Source organism: Saccopteryx bilineata, chromosome 3, assembly GCF_036850765.1.
Source record: "Saccopteryx bilineata isolate mSacBil1 chromosome 3, mSacBil1_pri_phased_curated, whole genome shotgun sequence".
Taxonomy (NCBI): domain Eukaryota; kingdom Metazoa; phylum Chordata; class Mammalia; order Chiroptera; family Emballonuridae; genus Saccopteryx; species Saccopteryx bilineata.
In genome coordinates, this window is record NC_089492.1 from 264246997 (window position 1) to 264268166 (window position 21170).

The 21170-nt window shown below is 48.4% G+C and overlaps 2 protein-coding genes and 1 pseudogene across 2 annotated transcripts in view; 2 read left to right on the plus strand and 1 right to left on the minus strand.

The window, feature by feature from the left end:
* Positions 1–9654, plus strand: part of GNL2 (G protein nucleolar 2) — a 30924-nt gene extending 21270 nt beyond the window's left edge. Inside the window, exons 10-16 of the mRNA XM_066269626.1 lie at positions 601–705; positions 1493–1651; positions 1862–1978; positions 6565–7019; positions 7374–7456; positions 8104–8189; positions 9466–9654. Of these exons, the coding sequence (XP_066125723.1) occupies positions 601–705; positions 1493–1651; positions 1862–1978; positions 6565–7019; positions 7374–7456; positions 8104–8189; positions 9466–9618 (1158 nt within the window). The 3' untranslated portion in view covers positions 9619–9654. The remainder of the gene's footprint in view (positions 1–600; positions 706–1492; positions 1652–1861; positions 1979–6564; positions 7020–7373; positions 7457–8103; positions 8190–9465) is intronic.
* A 1517-nt stretch (positions 9655–11171) lies between these two features.
* Positions 11172–21170, minus strand: DNALI1 (dynein axonemal light intermediate chain 1). Its single transcript, XM_066269627.1, has 6 exons — positions 21046–21170; positions 20388–20533; positions 15236–15405; positions 13952–14130; positions 13511–13675; positions 11172–11528 (listed from the first exon to the last, which is right to left on the minus strand). Exons 1-6 carry the CDS (start codon positions 21124–21126, stop codon positions 11493–11495), a joined length of 777 nt encoding a protein of 258 aa, XP_066125724.1. The 5' UTR covers positions 21127–21170; the 3' UTR covers positions 11172–11492.
* Positions 17067–17753, plus strand: LOC136329128 (GTP-binding nuclear protein Ran-like; annotated as a pseudogene).

The window sequence follows — 21170 nt, forward strand, 5'->3', positions numbered from 1 at the left end:
TTGAAGGGTTAGTGTCCACATAATAGTTTGGAATGTGCTGGAGTAGTTTCTGCCCATTTTGATAAGACCAAGAATACTTTGTATGCCACTGAGTGGTTTTGGCCTGATTTAGTAAGTGCCATTCATATTTAAGCCTGCAACATTTTACTTTGATAAACAAAGCTAACTCTAAAATACCGATGGGTTAAGAAAGAAAGCTCCACTTTAGGGTAGTTTCTGGCAGTTGGGGGTCATACCTTAGATCTGAGAATATTTAGGGGGCAGCATGGTTCTGCTGAAAGGAAGAGAGGCCAAACAGTATTAAGCTCCCAAGAGTACTTTTTAAAACCAGGAAAAGGTTTAGTGGGCATTATTGCACAATACTGGACGGGGGTCCTGCCTCTGCAATATTTTTAGGCTCTCAGCTGATGGAACTGTAGTTTATACTTAGTGAACTGCCTCATGCTTGCTTGGCACAGGTAAGGAGAGACTTTGTAGCTTAACTACTCAGCAGGTGGCTTCTTTTTGACTCCTCCACCTCTTTTCTGTCATGAGCATCAGGGTCTATGAAACTAGACTCCTAGTGTTTGACCCACGAAGCCTGGTCTTTTTCTGTCTCAGGTCTGGCAGTATATTACGTTGATGCGTCGGATATTCCTCATCGACTGTCCAGGGGTGGTGTACCCCTCTGAGGACTCGGAGACCGACATCGTGCTGAAAGGAGTTGTGAGTACTCTGGTCCTCAGGCTCTTGGCTTGCCTTTCTGGGGGAATGTTCCGTGGGGCCTATTGGATACCTTTGCTTTTCACGCCTTCAGAAGACAGTTTGGGTCAACCTGGCTGAGCAAACTTAAGGAGCATGATGCTGAACAGGGCGGCCTCTCCATCCCGCTTACGCCTGTTAGAGGAGTCAGTGGAGCCATGGGCATATCTGGTTAATGTCATCCCACAAAAGAGTTTGTAGTTTACACACAGGATCCAAAGGGAAGCAGGGCTGTTTATGTTTAGTGATAATTCATCTTCGTGGGTTTGTGGGTTGAGTCATTTTGGAACTCAGTCATTTCCTCACTTGTTTCTGAATACGACCAAAAACTTTAACTGGTGGTTCCACTTACCCTTAACCAGTGCTGCTGGCTATACATCCTGTGCGCATTCCTCCCCTCCTCTCTCAAGCTGTTCCAGGCTCTTTGTGTTCTGGGGTTGGCAGGCGTTTCACCATTTCTGCAAGTGAGTAGCATGAAGCATTCCAAGGCTAAACTGCTTGCGGAAGCCACTCGGTTAGCTTGTGGTGAACTGGGATTAGAGCTGAGCCCTGGGCTCCGTGGCTGTGGCCGGCTTTCCGTGGCGCTCCTTCCAGCCAACCACGTCCAGCCACCTCGGGGACGGGCTCCTGCCAGGCCCCACTAGCTGTGTGGTTTTGAAATCTGTTTTCAGATATTGTTACAAACAACACTGGGAACTTCCCTGCTTCTATAATAAGGTTTATAAGCAAGAGTTTTCCTATTAACATCTAGGTTCAAGTTGAAAAAATTAAGACTCCTGAAGACCACATTGGAGCTGTACTTGAACGAGCAAAGCCAGAATATATCAGCAAGACATACAAGATTGATGCTTGGGAGAATGCTGAAGACTTTCTTGAGAAGCTAGCTCTCCGGACTGGGAAGTTATTGAAGGTGAGCCATGGTTTGTGAGATTGTAGACTGGAACATCCTGTAGGCACGTGTGGATGTGGTCTGGGCCTTTTTTTTGTCTGTGGTGTGTAAGTGGTATGAGACCTGGTGACAAGTAGATGGTGATGAGCAATCAGGAGAGCTGAGGTGCCTCCAGACTGCGGGTGGTTTTGTTCTCTGAGTTTAATTAGGAGTCTTTCTGTGACTTTTCAGGGTGGCGAGCCTGACTTGCAGACTGTGGGCAAGATGGTTCTCAATGACTGGCAGAGGGGTCGCATTCCTTTCTTTGTCAAACCACCCAACGCAGAGGAGCCCCCTGCAGCTGCCCAGGTAAGGACGGATGACTCACCTCTTGGAAGGCATAGTTACTGACCTAGGTGTGGTGTCTTGACTGCCTCCCTTTATAGCAGGGGTCCCCAAACTACGGCCCGCGGGCCACATGCGGCCCCCTAAGGCCATTTATCCAGCCCCCCGCCACACTTCCGGAAGGGGCACCTCTTTCATTGGTGGTCAGTGAGAGGAGCACTTTGACCATCTCATTAGCCAAAAGCAGGCCCATAGTTCCCATTGAAATACTGGTCAGTTTGTTGATTTAAATTTACTTGTTCTTTATTTTAAATGTTGTATTTGTTCCCGTTTTGTTTTTTTACTTTAAAATAAGATATGTGCAGTGTGCATAGGGATTTGTTCATAGTTTTTTTATAGTCTGGCCCTCCAACGGTCTGAAGGACAGTGAACTGGCCCCCTGTATAAAAAGTTTGGGGACCCCTGCTTTACAGGGTAGGAGTTTCAGCTGCAATGTCTCCCCAGTCCAGAGTGCCATCGCCATGATGTTTGGGGGTTGGCCTTTGGAGACCAGAAAGTAGCTTTGATAGAAAACCAGTTTTAAAGAGTGTTTTATTTTTTATTGATGAGAGAGAGAGGAGAGAGATGAGAAGCATCAGCTTGTAAATGCTTCACTTTAGATGTTCATTGATTGCTTCTCATACATGCCTGGAGCCAACGACCTTGGGCTCAAGCCAGAGACCTTGAGTACGAACATGTCAGTGATTCCACACTCAAGCCAGTGACCCAGCGCTCAAGATGGCAAGCCTGTGCTCATGCCAGCGACCCCAGGGTTTTGAACCTGGGTCCTCAGCGTCCCAGATTGATGCTCTATCCTCTATGCCACCACTAGTTAGGCATAAAGACCAATTTTAAATACCAGTCTTTAGGGCCTTAAAAAAAGAGTACTCATTTAATGTAAGCACTTTTCTTAACGCTTGAGGACCAGAGGCATGGCCTTGCTTCACTTCTCTAACAGATGTTTGTCAGATCAACCAGCGCCAGGCACGGGGAAGGCAGGAATAGACGACGTGGCACTTGCTGCACAGAAGCTGTAGTCGGGTGGGACAGGAGAGTGGTGCAGTTGGTCCTCAGGGAAAGCAGTCTCAGATTTGGGGGCTCTGGGCTGGATTGAGGCGCTCCCCGGATGTTCCATTTCCCTCACCTTGGCAGTGGTCTTGTATCAGCCCCAACTTCAGTACTTTGTTTATTTCTAGGATCTTTTCTCAGTGCTCAGCCAGCTCTCTGGAAGAGGTGACTTTGAGCTTCCCTTCCATGCTAACCCTGGCATCCATATCACTGGATTCCTCTTAAGTGAGCTCCATTCCCGGAGCTTCAGGTGTCAGCTAGACATTTCCAGTTGAAGATTGTCTCCAGCATTTTAAAACCTACATGTCCGCAAATGTTGTTAACCAGCTTTTGTCCCCCTCCCATAAGATCACCAAACAACCAAACAAAACAGTTCCTCTCCCATCTTCTTTGTATGTTGTTCATTGATTCATTCATTCGGCAAAAGTGTATCACCTATGTCCTGCGTGCCAGGCGCTCTTCTGGGTCCTAAAGGGCAGACAAGTCCTGCCCTCCTGCACATGTGCATGCATGTACATGTGTCCATGTATGTACAGGGGTGGGCAAAAGTAGGTCTACAGTTGTGGTGACAATATTAACTTTTCGGTTAATATCATATAAAGCTATTGTACTAATCATACCCTGCATGTCTTTTTCCATACAAACAACTCTAAACCTACTTTGGCCACCCCTGTATATTACAGAGAAGTATGTGGCTTTTTCTGATTCAGATTACATTTTGTTTTTCCACACTAATTCTGCAGGTCTCTGACACTGCCTCCCAGAGGCAGACCCCCAGGTTAGGGTCTCAGTCGCACGACTGCCCCCACTTCAGATGCCAGTGCAGATGGGGCTCCCAGGCTGCTCCCACTTCTGTTAAGCTGACTACAAATTCAAGGGTTTCCAGGTTTATAATTTGCTAAAGTAATTCAAAGGAACTCCTAAGTGCTTTACTTATGACTACTGGTTTATTGTAAAGGCTACAACTCGGGAAGAGAGAAATGGAAGAGAATCATGAGCAAGATATGGGGTGGTGAGTGGCATGGGGCTTCCCTGCCCTCCCTGGACACTGCCCTCCTGGCACATCAGTATGTTCACCAACCCAGCAGCTCCCAGACCCCATCCTTCAGGGGTTTTATGGTGGTTACGTTCCATAGGCCAATGAGTAAATCATTGGCCATTGGTGTTTGAGCTCAATATCTAAGCCCTCCAGTCAAGTGCTTGGGCTTTCCAGTGACCAGCCTTCATGCTGAAGAGGCATCTCATTAGCATAAACTGGTGTAGTGGAAAGGGTCTTTATGAATAACAAAAATCACTCATGTCTTTACTTAGAAAATTCCAAAGATTTTAGGAGTTCTTGTGTCAGGACCTAGCTAGGGTCAGAGGCCAAATATGTATTTTTATTATACTACAGGGAGACAGATCGAAAACACACACATACACACATGTAGAAGTGTTGATTGCTGTGAGGAAAGCTGAACGTGGGTGAGGGGTTTGTGGGAAACAGGAGTGCTTTCGTATGTCCAGTGGTCAGGGACAGCCTCAGGAAGTGACATTGTAGCGGAGATGCAGTGATATGAGGTAGAGCCATGCAAAAGTCTTGGGAGGAGATATTCTAGGACATGCAAAGCATCCGGAGAATGCTTGATGTGTTCATAGTCCTGACAGGAAGTCGTGGGGCTGGAACATGTCGGGCAAGGCAGGGGCTGATGTGATGGGAAGCCACGGGAGGTTTCAGTTAGGGAGCTGCTGACCTGAGGACATCCACTACTGCTCTTTTGTGATCTTATGCAGTGACGATATCCTGACTTCTTCCTCCATATCTAGTTACTAAGTTTAGATAATTAGTTTTTCCCACTCTGTGATTCTTTTTCTTTTCTTGGTGGGGTCAGAAAGCCCCTTGAGAATCCAAAATCTAAAACATTTCATTACTACACATTTTATATATAATTTCCTGAATTTTATGGAGTCCTGATTTATTTAGAACTTTTTTTTTGAAAAACATTTAAGTTCACCTGAGCTGTGGATAAAGTGTCGACCTGGAATGCTGAGGTCCCTGGTTCAAAGCCCAGGCTTGTTTGGTCAAGGCACATGTGAGAAGCAACTACAAGTTGATGCTTCCTGTTCTTCTCCCCCCCGCCTTTCTCTCTCTCTCTAAATCAATAAATAAAATCTTTAAAAATGGGCCCTGGCCAGCTGGCTCAGTGGTAGAGCGTCAGCCTGGCATGTGGAAGTCCCAGGTTTGATTCCTGGTCAGGGCACACAGGAGAAGTGACTATCTGCTTCTCTACCCCTCCCCCTCTCCTCTCTCTTTCTTTCTCTCTCTCTCTCTCTCTCTTTCTCTCTCTCCTGCAGTCATAGCTTGAATGCTTTGAGCAAGTTGGCTCTGGTGCTGAGCATCCTCTGGTGCTGAGGCTCCATTGCCTCACCTCAAGCGCTAAAATAGCTTGGTTGCCCGAGCAACGGAGTAGTGGCCCAAGATAGGCAGAGCATCGCCCCATATGGGGCTTGTTGGGTGGATCCTGGTTGGGGTGCATGCGGGAGTTTGTCTGCCTCCCAATAAAAAAAGTAAAAAAAAAAACCTGAACAAAAAAAACATATGGCCTGACCAGGCGGTGGCACAGTGGATAAAGCGTCAGACTGGGATGTGGAAGGACCCAGGTTTGAGACCCCAAGGTCGCCAGCTTGAGCGCGGGCTCATCTGGTTTGAGCAAAAGCTCACCAGCTTGGACCCAAGGTTGCTGGCTCCAGCAAGGGGTCACTCGGTCTGCTGAAGGCCCGCGGTCAAGGCACATATGAGAAAGCAATCAATGAACAACTAAGGTGTCGCAATGCTCAACAAAAAACTAATGATTGATGCTTCTCACATCTCTGTTTCTGTCTGTCTGTCCCTGTCTCTCTCTTTCTCTGTCTCTGTTAAAAAAAACAACACACATATGTTCTGTGTCTGTTGTAAGAATAATATAGTACATTGATGAAGCAGCAGTGTAAAGTCTAGCACATACTTCTCTTTGCATCACTATCTAAAACAGGCTTGTCATTTTTGTGTTCCTGTTCCTTCCGAACTCATACCCTTCCTTCTGGATGTCTCCCCAGTGCCTCCCCTTAGCACACCGCTCTTTCTAAACTCATGCTGCTTTCATTCTTATATGGTTGTGTGTGTTTATTCCCCAACTGCCATTCCTTATAATCCTCGGGGAAGGTGTGGGGAACTTACCTAAGTAAGATTAAATAGTAAATCGGTGATGGGTTGTAATGATTAAATCCTCTTATAGTGGGTTCTGGCCCTTGGAGCCACAGGTATAGTCCTTTGATTGTTCCGGCTGGGTTCTGTCTTTAATGTACGTCAGCTTACAATAGATTAGTGATCTGACTCACAGTTGGGTGTTGTCAGTATTCCTCTTTAGTCCTGAGAAGAAGACTACTTCGTTTGAGAGCAAGGTATAAATTCAGAAATTTAATTTTTATTTTCTGTCTCCATTTCTCTTGTCCACCCCCACCCCACCCCTTTTTGGCCCAAATAGCCTCCATCCTCATCATCTTTGGAAGCTGCCACAGAAACAACCCAGAGCAACTCAGAAGAGAAAACCACAGAAACTGTAGGTGAAGAGTCAGAACCTGTCACTGAGAAGGAAGACGGAGACAACAGTCACTGTGACACCGACTCAGAGATGCAACAGATCCTCGCACGGGTTCGGCAGAACTTCGGCAAAATCAATGTTGTGCCTGAGTTTTCTGGGGACGACCTGGTTCCTTTGGAGATGTCGGATATCGATGAAGAACTTGAGAGCTCTTCGGAAGAGGGGGAGGAGGTGGAGGAGGAGCAACAAGGAGGTGGTGAGGAAGAGTATTACCCAGAGTCCCGGGAAGAACACGTGGGAAATGACACCAAGGCAGTCATTAAAGCCCTGGATGAAAAGATCGCTAAATATCAGAAATTTCTAGACAAAGCCAAAGCGAAAAGGTTCTCAGCAGTCAGGTATTGTTTCCTCTCCTCACGAATTGCAGTTGGCTCCTTTTCCCCAGAAACTTGCCAAGAGCATTGGAGTGATATATTTGTGGGGGTGAGGGGGATTCAGGGGTGTTGCCTATATTTTTAAAATGTGATCTGTTATGTTTAAAAATTCAGCTCCCTGAAATATGAGAAGCTTCGTTGTTGTCTTTTAGAAATGCCCGGGAGCTGCAAAAACTATTGAGTGTTGCCTTCTACTGTGGTGGTCGCTATGTGATGCGAGCGGGCTGTCTTTAACCTGCCAGGCTGTCGCAAGTCAGCACATGGCTTGGGCAGTGGAGGAATGACGGACAGATTCATTATTTTGTTTTTCTGTTTCAGAATATCCAAGGGACTAAGTGAAAAGGTTTTTGCAAAATCTGAAGAGCAAAGAACAACAGCTGAAGAAGATGTGGAAGATGCAGGTAGAGTTAAATTATTAAGTCATTTAGATGTGATTTGCATCTTTGGGGAACTCAAGCTTAATCTCCAAAATATCTCTGGTACCATCACTATCCATGCAATTATTTATATCTGGCAGATTACTTGGTTCCATAATCTATTTATATGAATACAAAGAGGGTGATCCACTTTATATTCTGTACATTCTTAAGATTTAATTGGTAATTCAGGAAACTTTCTTCTAAACAAGGTACATTATTAACCTTATAATTTAAGGGTGGGTAGACAAATTTTATTTTTTGCAGTGGGTAGGGTGGTTCATGCATTTATTTTTTACTCTGTTGGACTAACAGTTTCTAAATCAAAGATGTGTTTTCATGACGTAACGCATGCCCTGTGGTGGCCCCATTCCTATATCCTGCGGTCGCATGGGAATGGGGCACAGAGAAACGGATTTTCACAGCCACCTCACTACCTCGCAGGAAGGGCCTGGCCTGGCTCTTCCTGTCTCATCCTGCTTTACTCTGTGCTGTGCTCACTGCACTCCATTCACTCTGGCCTTTTTCCTCCTTCCAACACTTGAAGCTTATTCCCATCTTAAGGTTCACAGACACATTTTGAATAGGAATTTTCTGTTTCTTTCCTGTGCATGTGTGTGCAATGTTTCTAGCACCTGCTAAAAAGGGAAAGAAGAGGAAGGCACAGAGGGAAGAGGAGCATCCAAATAAAACTCGCAAGACAATTACATCTAAGGAAGTATGTGTTTTTAGTCTTAAATATCATCCAGGTATACAAAGCAGGGAGGGCCCTGGCAGGTGGCTCAGTGGACAGAGCATGAGCCCAGTGTGTGGACATCCCGGATTTGATTCTCGGTCTGGGCACACAAGAGAAGTAACCATCTGCTTCCCTCCCCCATCCTTCCCTCCTTCTCCCCCTTCTCCCACAGCCAATAGCTCAGTTGGTTCAAGCATGGCTATGGGTGCTGAGGATGGCTTGGTTGGAGCACATGAGCCTTAGGCACTAAAATTAGTTTGGTACTAGAGCATTGGCCTCAGATGTGGTTTGCTGGGTGGATCCTGGTTGGGTTGCATGCAGGAGTCTGCCTCACTACCTGCCTTCCTCTCACCTTAAAAAATAGAGAGGCCCTGGCTGGTTGGCTCAGTGGTAGAGCATCGGCCTGGCGTGCGGAAGTCCCGGGTTCGATTCCCGGCCAGGGCACATAGGAGAGGCGCCCATTTGCTTCTCCACCCCTCCCCTTCTCCTTCCTCTCTGTCTCTCTCTTCCTCTCCCACAGCTGAGGCTCCATTGGAGCAAAGTTGGCCCCAGTGCTGAGGATGGCTCTGTGGCCTCTGCCTCAGGCGCTAGAGTGGCTCTGGTTGCAACAGAGCGACGCCCTAGATGGGCAGAGCATCTCCCCCTGGTGGGCGTGCCAGGTGGATCCCGGTGGGGCGCATGCGGGAGTCTGTCAGACTGCCTCCCCGTTTCTGGCTTCGGAAAAAATAAAAAAATTTAAAAAAATTAAAAAAAAAATAAATAAAGAGAGAGGGAGGGAGGGAAAGAGGGAAAAGAGAAAGAACGTAGTTCTTAAGATGGACTCTTTCTGAAACGAGTGGTCTAGAGTTGAGTTCAAGGAACCCCAGTCCTAAATGACCTAGCTGAGGGTAGTTGAAGAGGATCTAGGGTTGGCCCAATGGATGAAAGTCTTGAGTTCGTGTCTTTTGGGCTAGGAGGTCCTGATTGCTGTCCTCAAATGTAGCCTATCATCTGGCAGAGTCAGAGGGGTCCCATGTCAGGAATGCAGCAGAAAGGATCCAGGCCTTGGATGAGGACTCAACTAGTTGAGTCTGTAACTTAGAGCTGTCACAAATCACAGTGGAAGAGCAGACGTGGGTCTGGAGGTGAACTCCCCTTGTTAGCACTGGCTGCTCCTGTAGCTGTGGAGGTCGCATGGGAATGGGGCACAGAGAAACGGAGCCCCTGGGATTTTCAGTGTTTGATTTTTTCTTTTTTTTTTTTTTGCCATTTTTTACAGCGGAGGCGAGCAGCACGGCAGCAACGATCCAGAAAAGTTGGTGTCCGCTACTATGAAACACACAATGTGAAAAATAGGAATAGGAACAAGAAGAAGACCAGTGACTCAGAGGGACAGAAACACAAACACAAAAAATTCAAGCATAAGCAGTAATATTCTACAAGCTGTTTATTAAATTATACAAAAATATGCCATTAGGAACTGTGTTCATTTTTCCTCAAGCCCAGCCTGCATTTCTAAGGCCACAGTGCACTTGATCTGAGGTTTAACAGTTGACACCATTCACCAGTGCCAGTGAAAGCAGAGAGCCCCACCTCAAGGAGTCCATTGGCATTTCCGACACTGGAACCACCCTCTTGGTTCCTCCAGAGTGAAACCTGTCACACAGAATGTCTAATGGAAGCAAGGATGGGGTCTGTGAAATGTGGAGTGTGGTGTTTTTTGTGGACTGGCAGCAGTTTGGAACAGGAGCTATTTGTACCAGAATAGTATGAAGAACAAAATTTCAAGGATGTAGTAGTATACATGGCCCTAGGCTTTAAAATATGAAACCCTGGTAAAAGCTGGCTTCAAATTTGAGAATAGAGTGAATGGGGCATGCTTGGCCCGGTGGAATGCAGCTCGTCACACTGCAGTTCCTTAGCCTCAAAGCCCTACCCAGGATGGTGGCCGGTTGAGGCTGTGCTTACAGAGGGCCCCTCTTCACACTTCAGGTGAACCCTGAGCACTTGAGAAGCATTCCAGCTGAGAGGGAATGCTAGTATCTTCTTAGGTATGTTACTAATGAAATTTGAATGGTGAAGTTTCTCAACTGCTGCCCTACCCTGGCCTGTCCTGAATTAAAGATTGACGTCGCCCATGGAGTCTTCTGAGGTCTGCGAAACCAGAGGGGTCCTGAGTCTCCAAACTTTGGCTTAACTTTGGAAGAATAGTAAAATACAGTTCCCTGCAGGCCATAGCCTGGTCATTAATAGTTAGACTGCATGCAAGGTTTGGGCTCCTCTTCCATTGTTAATTAAACATAGCTAGTTAGAGGGCTGTGTGGCCAGAGTTTGACTTTCTGCAGAAAAAGGTGAACAAATTGGTGTTGGGGAAGAGCTGCAGTGCAGGCAGCTCACAGTGGACACCGGGACTTGTCCTTTCCAGGAAACATTTGCTTTCTTAAAAGCCATGGGTTTGACTGCCATTGCTTCCTCACCTAGGCAGCCTGAGAGGGGAGGAAGAGGTCCAGCTGACTTGGCAGGCAGGGATCAGATGATACAGTACAAACCCCATACTCCAAAATGAGTTACTAGAACTGTTGAAGCAGGGATGGTGAGAGGACATCAAAAAAGGGAAAGATTGGGCCTGACCAGGTGATGGCACAGTGGATAGAGCACTGGACTGGGATGCAGAGGACTCAGGTTCAAAACCCCGAGGTCACCAGCTTGAGTGCGGGCTCATCTGGTTTGAGCAAGAGGTCACTCGGTCCGCTTTAGCCTCGTCAAGGCACATATGAGAAAGCAAGCAATGAGCAACTGAGGTGCCGCAACAAAGAATTGATACTTATCTCCCTGTCTGTCCCTATCCTTCTGTCTCTGTCACACACACACACACACACACACACACAAAAGGGAAAGATTGAGGCCAGAGGAGCCCAAGATCAGATATAAGGTGAAATGTGGACTAGAAATGGGACAGAAGCAGCTTCATTAAGCCAGAAATACATGTTTGTATGGAGTGATGAGGCAGTTGCTTCACCTGAGAGGGATCCAACAGGAAGGGGTGGAGTCTAAGTCTTACTGTTTGAATTGGCAAACCCCAAGGCTGGCCATACACTGAGACTGACCTATACCACCTTCCATTGTCCAACCAGGAGTCTGGCTGCCAGGCTTAGGTGTTCCGTGACACTGGGCCAATGGTGTGACTTCTGACAAATACGTAGGTGGTGATCAGGGGAGGGTATGGCTTGTTCATTGAGAAAACTAGCTTTTTATTACAAAGGGCTTATGATGGGGTAGTCGTGCTTGAGACCCAGATGGAAATTATCACTTCTTTGGTGCGATAATGCCTTCCAGTTGGGCCTGAAAAACAAAAACAAACTCCATTAGTACTTGAAACTTGCAGCCTAACAAATAGCTGAGAGGTGATAAAAGCCTCTGGGAAGGGTAATTCCAAGGCTTGCCACTCCAAGATTTTTTTCCCTCTTCATTCCCAACTCCATATTTTCTAGATTAGCTGGTTTCTGGCTTGGCGTACAGTCTGGCTACATTAGGAGAAACCAGAGCTGTTCTGGTTTCCATACAATAATGGCTTGGTGCATAATATAAAGCATTGGAAAGGAAATTGAATAAAAGTTGTTGAAATAGTGGTTTTTCATGGCTCAGACTTCAGGCCTAAATATGTCTGCTAAATTAAACTTTGGGATCCTTGGAGCTCTGTGCTGGGACACAAGGTTTGGGAAACAGCAAATTTTCAGCCACTGAGACAACTTGACACCCAATTAGAGAAAATTGCTACCAGTGAGCAGGGAGCTGTCCATCTTGTATGTAAAGCCAAAGACACTTGAGAGTTATTTCCTCTGCTCCTCCCACAGCCAGTGACAATTTACTATCACGGTGTGTGGACAGATCTTTTAAGTAGGTCTATCCTGGGGACTGCAAACACTGCTTTATTTGCAGTGCAGTTTTGAGCCAATAATAATAACTCACTTCTAAAGAGTCCTTCACCCTGGGGATTACAAGGTTGCTTGTAAATGTTAGAAAGATGCCAAGGTATTCTGCTTTGCTCTTGCTGCCAAATACTATCGGGGGAACTGAGGAACTTGGGCATATGATAAAGGAATATGGCAGATAAGAGAGACAGCTTCAGAGGCTGCTAAGTAAACAGATGCACATCTGATAGTGAACATTTCTAGCTTTTCTTTGTTTTTGTTAAAGTCAGCAACAAGAGGGCTCACTTTGGCAGCACATATGCTAAACTCAGCAAGGAAATCTGTGTCATCCTGCACTGGCTGTCAGTAGAAGCCACTCTTTATCTCAAATGCCTGTCTTTCTTGGTTCGTAATGCCAACAAGCCTACCAATCACAAGAATGTAAGCCCTCTATGAGACGAAGGGGGAGAAGGAGAAAAATTCAGGGCCTCTCTGGCCAGGGCCATGGGAGACAGCCACTACATGTCAAGAGGACATGTATCTACAGCAGTGGTCCTCAAACTTGAGCAAGCATCCGAATCGCCTGGAGACCTTGTGAGAACAGATTGTGGGACCCCAACCCCAAGGTTTCTGATTCAGTAGATGAGTGGGCCCAATCGTCTGTATTCCTAAAAGTTGCCAGATGCTGGTCTGGAACCCAACCTGTGAGGGCCTTTGGCCCAGACAGCTTGGAGTTTCAGAGGCCTGGCCCCGTCCAGTCCTTCTTTTCCCCAGTCCCCTCCCTCCTTCCCTTCCTATGGGCTCAGCTGGATAAAAGTAAACGCCTGCAAGAGGGCTTGGAGGGAACACACCTACAGCCCAGTTCCTTTGACCTCAGCTGGGGAAGGCTCCTGGTTTGAAGTGGTTCTTTCCTCTTAGAGGGCCTTCCCTGCCTGCTCCAAAGGCAGCACCTGGCAGGGGACTGACGAGTGGGAGAGCACTCCCACGAAAGCTGGCGGAAGAGCTCTGGCCACTCCAGGAAGACTCCAGATTGCTGGCCACGTGGAAATGAAGTTTTTTTGCCATATCCACCTCTCCCGAGGGTGGGCAACTTTCAACTTTTCCAAGGTGGCAAAACCTCCATTGGAGAGCCAGGCTGAGCTGTCATGAGGGTTCAGGGCTGAGAGTACAGCCTCCTCCAGAAGCCGATGGATGGAGAATCTGGGTAATGAACCCTCATCTCGCCCCTCACTCCAAAAGGTCAGCTTCCTTTACTCCTGGGAAGTGCACGTGGACAAGTATTTGAAGTCATCTGTAGGAAAAGGAGCTGAAGGATGGGCCTGTGTGGCTGGGAGCGCCGGTGGGCGGGATCGCGGTGGGCGGACTCCACCCCCTTCCCATCTCCTCCTCCTCCCCGACCTGTGCCGCGATTACCTTCAGCTGCTGATTCGTGCGCTTTAGGAACTGAATCTCTTCGTTGTGCTTCTTCTCCTCCACCTGTCTCCTCTCGTTCTCCCGCTTCTCCGTGGCCTCACATTTTGCCTTCTGCTCGTTCACTTGCCTCTCCAAGTCTCTCTTTTCGGTTTCCAATTCTGCAATCTAAGGACAAAACCCCCAGTCATTCTGGGACGTTGCCGGATGGACGGATAGCCTGAGTCGGGTGGAAGGGACCTGGAATACAGCTGTCCAACCCAAGACATTGCCAGAGTCTGTACTGCCACCCAGTGGAAGGTCAGAGAAGAGGCAGCTCTGCCATGACAGCTGGCCCTTACACTGAACCAAGGGTCCTCACTGAAGTGATGGAGAGCACTCTAGGAGGCTAGAATGAGACAGAGGAGTCACAGAGGGCCAAAGGCTTGTGTGAACCCCACTCACTTTCCTCTCCATGTCTGACTTCCCCTGCTCAGCCTGCAGCGCCTTCCTCATGCCAAACGCCACGCTGCTCTCATACAAGGTCTGGTAGGCAGAGATGGTCATGCGGATCTCATCCCGGACTCGCAGCAGCAGCAGTCCCCTCTCCGCACAGTTGATGGTGACCTCACGAATCAGCTCATCTTCCAATGCACACACACAGCGAGGTCAGAGAAGGCAGGCAGGAGGGGAGAATGCAACACGTCTACTGCAAACCACACTTTCTACTGGGACTGGTACTAGGGTGTGTCCTTCACACCTGGGAGACAGATCTCAGGGAGGGGCCTTCAGTGGTCCCAGGCACCTTGCCATGCAGCTGCTGCTCTGAACTGGGCACTTGGGAGTATAGGTAGCTGGCGAGCCCAGGGCAGAGGGAGACAGGAGCTCCAGGTTTGTTTCCAGCATGAGGCCCCCGTCTTCCATCCTCAGCCAAGAACTGGGCACTATATTCACAGAAATCTGACTTTTCAGTTTGAAGGTTGTGGCTGCATTAAAGCAGTTGGGAAATCCTATGTGCCCCCCTGGCTGGACTGATTTGGGGTGGAAACAGCACAGTCTGGAGAGCTTGCTCACCCACCTCCTCCATAAATACTGACCTGAAGGGCAAAGTGTAATCACACTCAGACCGCAGGGAGCCAGCTAGCTCTTGCAGCTGCCTCAGGGTTTTTAGAGGCTGTTTGCTTGTCACAAGTCTACTTGGGCCAGTGACATTGGGCTGGAGGACAGCCACTTCACACTGGCACTTGGGGAGGGAAAGCTTAAATCCCTATGTCTGTCAGTTAACAAATTTACCAACGTCACCCCAATAAATTTAACTTAAAAAATTTAAAAAGCAAGCAAACAAATTATGCTGAAATGTTTTCTGGACCAAGGGCCGAATGCTAGGTGGATATAAATATAGAACATTCATTTTTCTGATTAAAAAATTAACACATGCTTATTAGAGAAATCTTTAAAAAAATATTTTAAATGGAAGTTCTCATTTACTCCAAACATCTGCTAAGAGGTGAGGAACCAGGCTGGCAGGTTGGCTGGCATGTGGGTGGACTGGTGGGATAGGCACAGTAGGGAGGGCCAAGAGGGTGCATTAGCAGATCCCAGGGAGACAGGTAGGTGGAGAGATCCCGGGATGGGTGGGCTTCAGCTCAGGGATACTCAGCGCTTGGGGCTGTGCTGGAGGGGAAGGGCAAGGGGAAGGGAAAGCGGCAGCAGAGCAGTGTTCCCTCCCCTCAGCCCCAAGTCACTCACCGAAACACTGAGAGTAGAGCTCCCTGCGAACAGGGCAGATGCCAGTCTCCCTGGCCTGCCGCTGCTGCAGCTTCAGGTCCAGCTGCTCCTGGAGGTGCACCACGTCCATCCTGGTGCTGGGGGTGCTGGACACCTGCTGGATCCATAGCTGCGTGTCTTCAACCCACTCCCTGTGGCACAGACACAGACAGGCTGAGTGAAACCCATTACCACAGAAGGGCCTCAGGACAAGAGCAGAGATGGCCCTTTGAGATCTCTGCCTGAACAGGAGCAAAGGGCAACTCTGTCACCAACCCACCAGAATCCTCTACCCCTCCCTCTTCTTTAGGGAGTGTGCAGCCCCAAAGACACACCCACTAAGCTACCTCCATAAGGCATCTACCGTGTGTCTGGGCAATCTCTACTCTGGCCCTCTGTGAAATCATCACCCACGTTCCAGATCTTACCCTTTTTTTTTTTTTTTTTTTGTATTTTTCTGAAGTTGGAAACGGGGAGGCAGTCAGACAGACTCCCACATGCACCCGACCGGGATCCACCCGGCATGCCCACCAGGGGGCGTTGCTCTGCCCATCCAGGGCGTCGCTCTGTTGCAACCAGAGCCATTCTAGCGCCTGAGGTAGAGGCCACAGAGCCATCCTCAGTGTCCGGGCCAACTTTGCTCCAATAGAGCCTTGGCTATGGGAGGGGAAGAGAGAGACAGAGAGGAAGGAAGGGGGGTTGGAGAAGCAGATGGGCGCTTCTCCTGTGTGCCTTGACCAGGAATCGAACCTGGGACTCCTGCACGCCAGGCCGATGCTCTACCACTGAGCCAACCAGCCAGGGCCAGATCTTACCCTCTTAATGTTGAGGACAAGTTTATGGTTGTTGCTTGATATGAACAGAAGGCCTAGTAGGAACTTCCCACTGACTTGGGGGTGGGAGACACAGGGCACCATAAACCCTGTGCCAGTTGGAAAGAATGAATGACCCTGGCCCAGTTGGCTAGAGCACTGTCCCAATGCACCAAAGTTGCGGGTTTGATCCCCAGTCAGGACACATACCAGAATCAAAAACAAAAGAGGCGAATGTGTGTATTGGGGGATGGGGAAGTTCTTGAAGGCATGTAGCACCTTATAGCAAACCTTGTGTCTGAGGCATGGCCAGGTTCTAGAATCACAAGAAGGGGCCCTAAGGGAAGAATCACCATGGGGTAGAAGACTTACATGCATTGGTGTGAGGGAATCTACAGAAAAATCAAACCCCCTCCTTCTTTGACTTCCTTCTCAGAGGAAATTGAAGTCTCTCTTCATCATAGCCTTAAAAATTGTGCTGTCGCATGATCTGTGCTGGCGCAGTGGATAAAGCGTCAACCTAGAAACGCTGAGGTTGCCGGTTCAAAACCCTGGGTTTGCCTGGTCAAGGCACATATGGGAGTTGATGCTTCCTACTCCCCCCCCCATAATGAATAAATAAAATCTTAAAAAAAAAATTGTGCTGTCAACTAATTACATAAAAATAGTCAAAAAGGCATGTCAGACAGTGATAAATGTGGCCGCAGAAGAGGTGACCATTTGCTTCTCTACTCCCCCCCCCCCCCCCCCCCCGCATGCTGTCTCTCTCTATCTTGATTGGTTTGAGCGCATCAGCCCTGGGTTTTGAAGATGGCTCCATGGAGCCTTTGCCTTAGGCACTGAAAATGGCTTGGTTGTGAGCATGTCCCCAGATGGGCTGAGCATTGGCCCCAGATGGGGGTTGCCAGGTGAATCTCGGTTGGGGCGCATGTGGGAGTCTGTCTCTCTGCCTCCCCTCCTTTCACTTGGAAAAGAAGGGGGAAAAAAAAAAAAGGAGACGGGGCCCAGAGACACTTCTGGAAGCCACATCGCCATGGCTGCCCAAGGAGAGCCCCAGGTCCAGTTCAAACTCGTTTTGGTGGGTGATGGTGGGACTGGGAAGACGACCTTCGTGAAACGCCACCTGACCAGGGAGTTCGAGAAGTATGTCACCACCCTGGGCATAGAGGTCCATCCCCTCGTGTTCCACACCAACAGAGGGCCCACCAAGTTCAACGTGTGGGACACGGCGGGCTAGGAGAAGTTCGGCGGGCTGAGGGACGGCTACTACATCCAAGCCCAGTGTGCCATTGTAATGTTTGATGTAACTTCAAGAGTTACTTATAAGAATGTGCCTAACTGGCATTGAGATCTGGTGTGAGTGTGTGAAAACATCCCCATCGTGTTGTGTGGCAACAAAGTGGACCTTAAGGACAGGAAAGTTAAGGCCAAATCAATAGTTTTCCACCGAAAAAAGAATGAATCTTCAGTACTATGACATTTCTGCCAAAAGTAACTACAACTTTGAAAAGCCCTTCCTCTGGCTTGCTAGAAAACTAATCGGAGACCCTAACTTGGAGTTTGTCACCATGCCTGCCCTCGCCCCTGCAGAGGTTGTCATGGACTCAGCCTTGGCAGCGCAGTACGAGCAGAGGTTGCTCAAACCACCGCTCTCCCGGACGAGGATGATGACCTGTGAGCAGGGAAGCTGGAGCCCAGCATCAGAAGTCTAGTTTTATAGGCAACTGTCCTGTGATGTCAGTGGTGCAGCGTGTTTGCCACTTTATTATCTAGCTAAGCAGAACTTGTGCTTGATCTTGGGATGCTGAGAGATGAATGGGCTTCAGAGTGAATGTGGCAGTTTAAAAATACCTTTGTTTTCTGGACCTGCATATTTAGTTGTTTGGAGCACAGTTGTTTCCTTATTGAGTTTCAACCATAAGACTGCTGCAGTAGGCCCTGGCCGGTTGGCTCAGTGGTAGAGCGTCGGCCTGGTGTGCAGAAGTCCCGGGTTCGATTCCCAGCCAGGGCACATAGGAGAGGCGCCCATCTGCTTCTCTACTCCTCCCCCTCTCGTTCCTCTCTGTCTCTCTCTTCCCCTCCAGCAGCCGAGGCTCCATTGGAACAAAGATGGCCCGGGCGCTGGGGATGGCTCTGTGGCCTCTGCCTCAGGCGCTGGAGTGGCTCTGGTCTCAACAGAGTGACGCCCCCCGGTGGGCAGAGCGTCGCCCCCTGGTGGGCGTGCCGGGTGGATCCCAGTCGGGCACATGCGGGAGTCTGTCTGACTGTCCCTCCCCGTTTCCAGCTTCAGAAAAATACAAAAAAAAAAAAAAAAAAAGACTGCTGCAGTAGCATCACAATATTCCGTAGTCAAACCTTGTTTGTTAATGTCATTCTCATTCCTTTTGTTTAGAATCAGAATAAAGTTGTATTTCAAGTAAAAAAAAAAGAAGAAGAAGAAGCAAGGTGAGGGGATTGTGAAGGGAAAAGGCACACTTTTATTATTTATTTATTTATTTATTTTTACAGAGACAGAGAGAGAGTCAGAGAGAGAGTCAGAGAGAGGGATAGACAGGGACAGACAGACAGGAATGAAGAGATGAGAAGCATCAATCATTAGTTTCTTGTTGTGCATTGCGACACCTTGGTTGTTCAATGATTGCTTTCTCATATGTGCCTTGACCGCGGGCCTTCAGCAGACCGAGTGACCCTTGCTTAAGCCAGCAACCTTGGGTCCAAGCTGGTGAACTTTACTCAAACCAAATGAGCCCGCGCTTAAACTGGCGACCTCGGGGTCTCGAACGTGGGTCCTCGACATCCCAGTCCAATGCTTTATCTTCTGCGCCACCGTCTGGTCAGGCAAAAGGTGCACTTTTATAAGGATTCTCAAGGAAGGCCTCCTCAAGCAAATGGCATTTGAGCAAGACGTGAGTGAAGAAAGGAAGGTTGGCCCTGGCTGGTTGGCTCAGTGGTAGAGCGTCAGCCTGGTGTGCAGGAGTCCCGGGTTTGATTCCCGGCCAGGGCACACAGGAGAAGCGCCCATCTGCTTCTCCACCCCTGCCCTTCTCCTTCCTCTCTGTCTCTCTCTTCCCCTCCCACAGCCAAGGCTCCATTGGAGCAAAGTTGGCCTGGGCGCTGAGGATGGCTCTATGGCCTCTGCCCCAGGCGCTAGAATGGCTCTGGTTGCAGCAGAGCAACGCCCCAGATGGGCAGAGCATTGCCCCCTGGTGGGCATGTGGATCCCGGTTGGGCGCATGTGGGAGTCTGTCTGACTGCCTCACCATTTCCAGCTTCAGAAAAATACAAAAAGGAAAAAAAAAAGGAATAAAATAATTTGTTTGTAAATGATGGTCAAATGAGAGATATAGTGAAAGAGAAAAGAAGAAAACAAAAAAATAAAAAAATAAAAACAAAAAAGAAAGGAAGGGAACCAGGCAGATATCAGGGGAAGAATATCCTTGGCAGTAAGAACAGGAGTTGAGGAAGAGTGAAGCATTTCAGAAACAGCAAGCAGAGGCCCCTGTGGCATTAGCACGGTGAACAAGAAAGAGAATAACAGCAGATAAGTTCATGGGTATATCAGGGTCAGATCATGCCAGGTCTTCCAAGTCACTGTGAGGACTTTGGATTTTAGTCTGAATAAGATGGGATGCCACCAGAGTTTCTGGCAGAAGCCTGGCATGATCTGACTTATAGTTTTGGGACTGTGTGGAGAATAAATTGTAAGGGTAAAGAGTGGAAGCCAGGTTTTCAGATGGGAGGTCACTGGAGTAGTATAGGTGACTAGAAACAAGATGATGGAAGCAGAGGTGGTGAAAAGTGATCAGATTTGGGTTATAATTTGAAGGTGATACCTAAAGAAACTGATGAAGGATAAAACTTGTGATGTGAAAGACCAAAAGGGATGAGAGGTGGCCTGAGCCCCTAGTAAAAAGGGAAGACTGAGGATGAGCAGGTTCAGGGAAGGAAAAAATTGTTAGTTTGGACGTGTTGAGTTCGAGATGTCTATTAGCATCTTCATGGCGTAATGAGGAAGTAGAATATATGTGTCTGGAGTTTAGGGGAGAGGACAGGGCTCGAAATGCACATTTAGGAGCCATCAGCATTATAGATGGTATTTGAGCACTCTGGAAATGAGGGAAGATAGAAAAAAAGGGAGATTTACCTTCCCAGGATCAAGCCATCTGCAAGCTCCACAAGCTCTGAGACCCTGGAAGGAAATCCCAGCCAGGAACAGACAGCATGCCTTCTTCCACATTCCCAAGTTCTGGGATGCAAAAGTCTGGACCTTCTTCTAGCCACTACTCCCATTTGTATCTGTTTGTTTGTTTGTTTTGTTTTACCTTGGGGGCAGTATGGCATTCAAGATTTCCTCTGCCTGCTTTGTAGGATCTGTGACACAGGAAGTTGAGGGGATCTTGGTCTTTGGTGGCGGTGGGACTGGACCTGAGGGTCCAGGTTGCTGGAGGCTGACTTTCAATGGCCGAGCCTGAGATGAAGGGACAAATTAGGGCAGGAGGTGATTCAGACACTAAGCTTCACACATCCTGACCCGTGCTCAAAATCTCCTGCTCACTCCTCCCCTATTCCCAGCTCATTTTCCACATCTGTCTTCTCAGCAGAAGTGATGTCTCAGAGCTAAAAGAGGCCATGAAGAGTCTCTGGTCCCATCCCAATCCCATGCTTGTATATCCCTGAACCGATGTTTCTGGCTTGGGTGCTCAGACTCTGCTTTCCCTACCAGATCTATACTTAGACCCAACTACTGTGAAAAATGGTAAGCCCCATTGATCTCCCTCTGACTTCCTTCTCCATCCTAAATCCGCCCTCAGGAGTCGCCCAACATCTGGACTTTTGGCACCGCTCTCCCACTCTCCTTTCCCCATCCTAATTTTCTTTACTTCCAGTTACTTCAGCCTCCATCCCTTGGGACTCCGGATTGCATCTGTCTTTACCCATCGGAGCTTCCATGATCCCCCGCCCCCTGAGAACCATCCTTACTTTGGGGCTCCGTTTCTCCGTGTTCCGGCTCACCAGCACCGGGGTGTCATACTTCAGCAGAGAGTCTGCGGGGGGAATCATGGCGACCGCGAGTAGCTCAGCAGCTGACCTTAGGCAAGACCTTG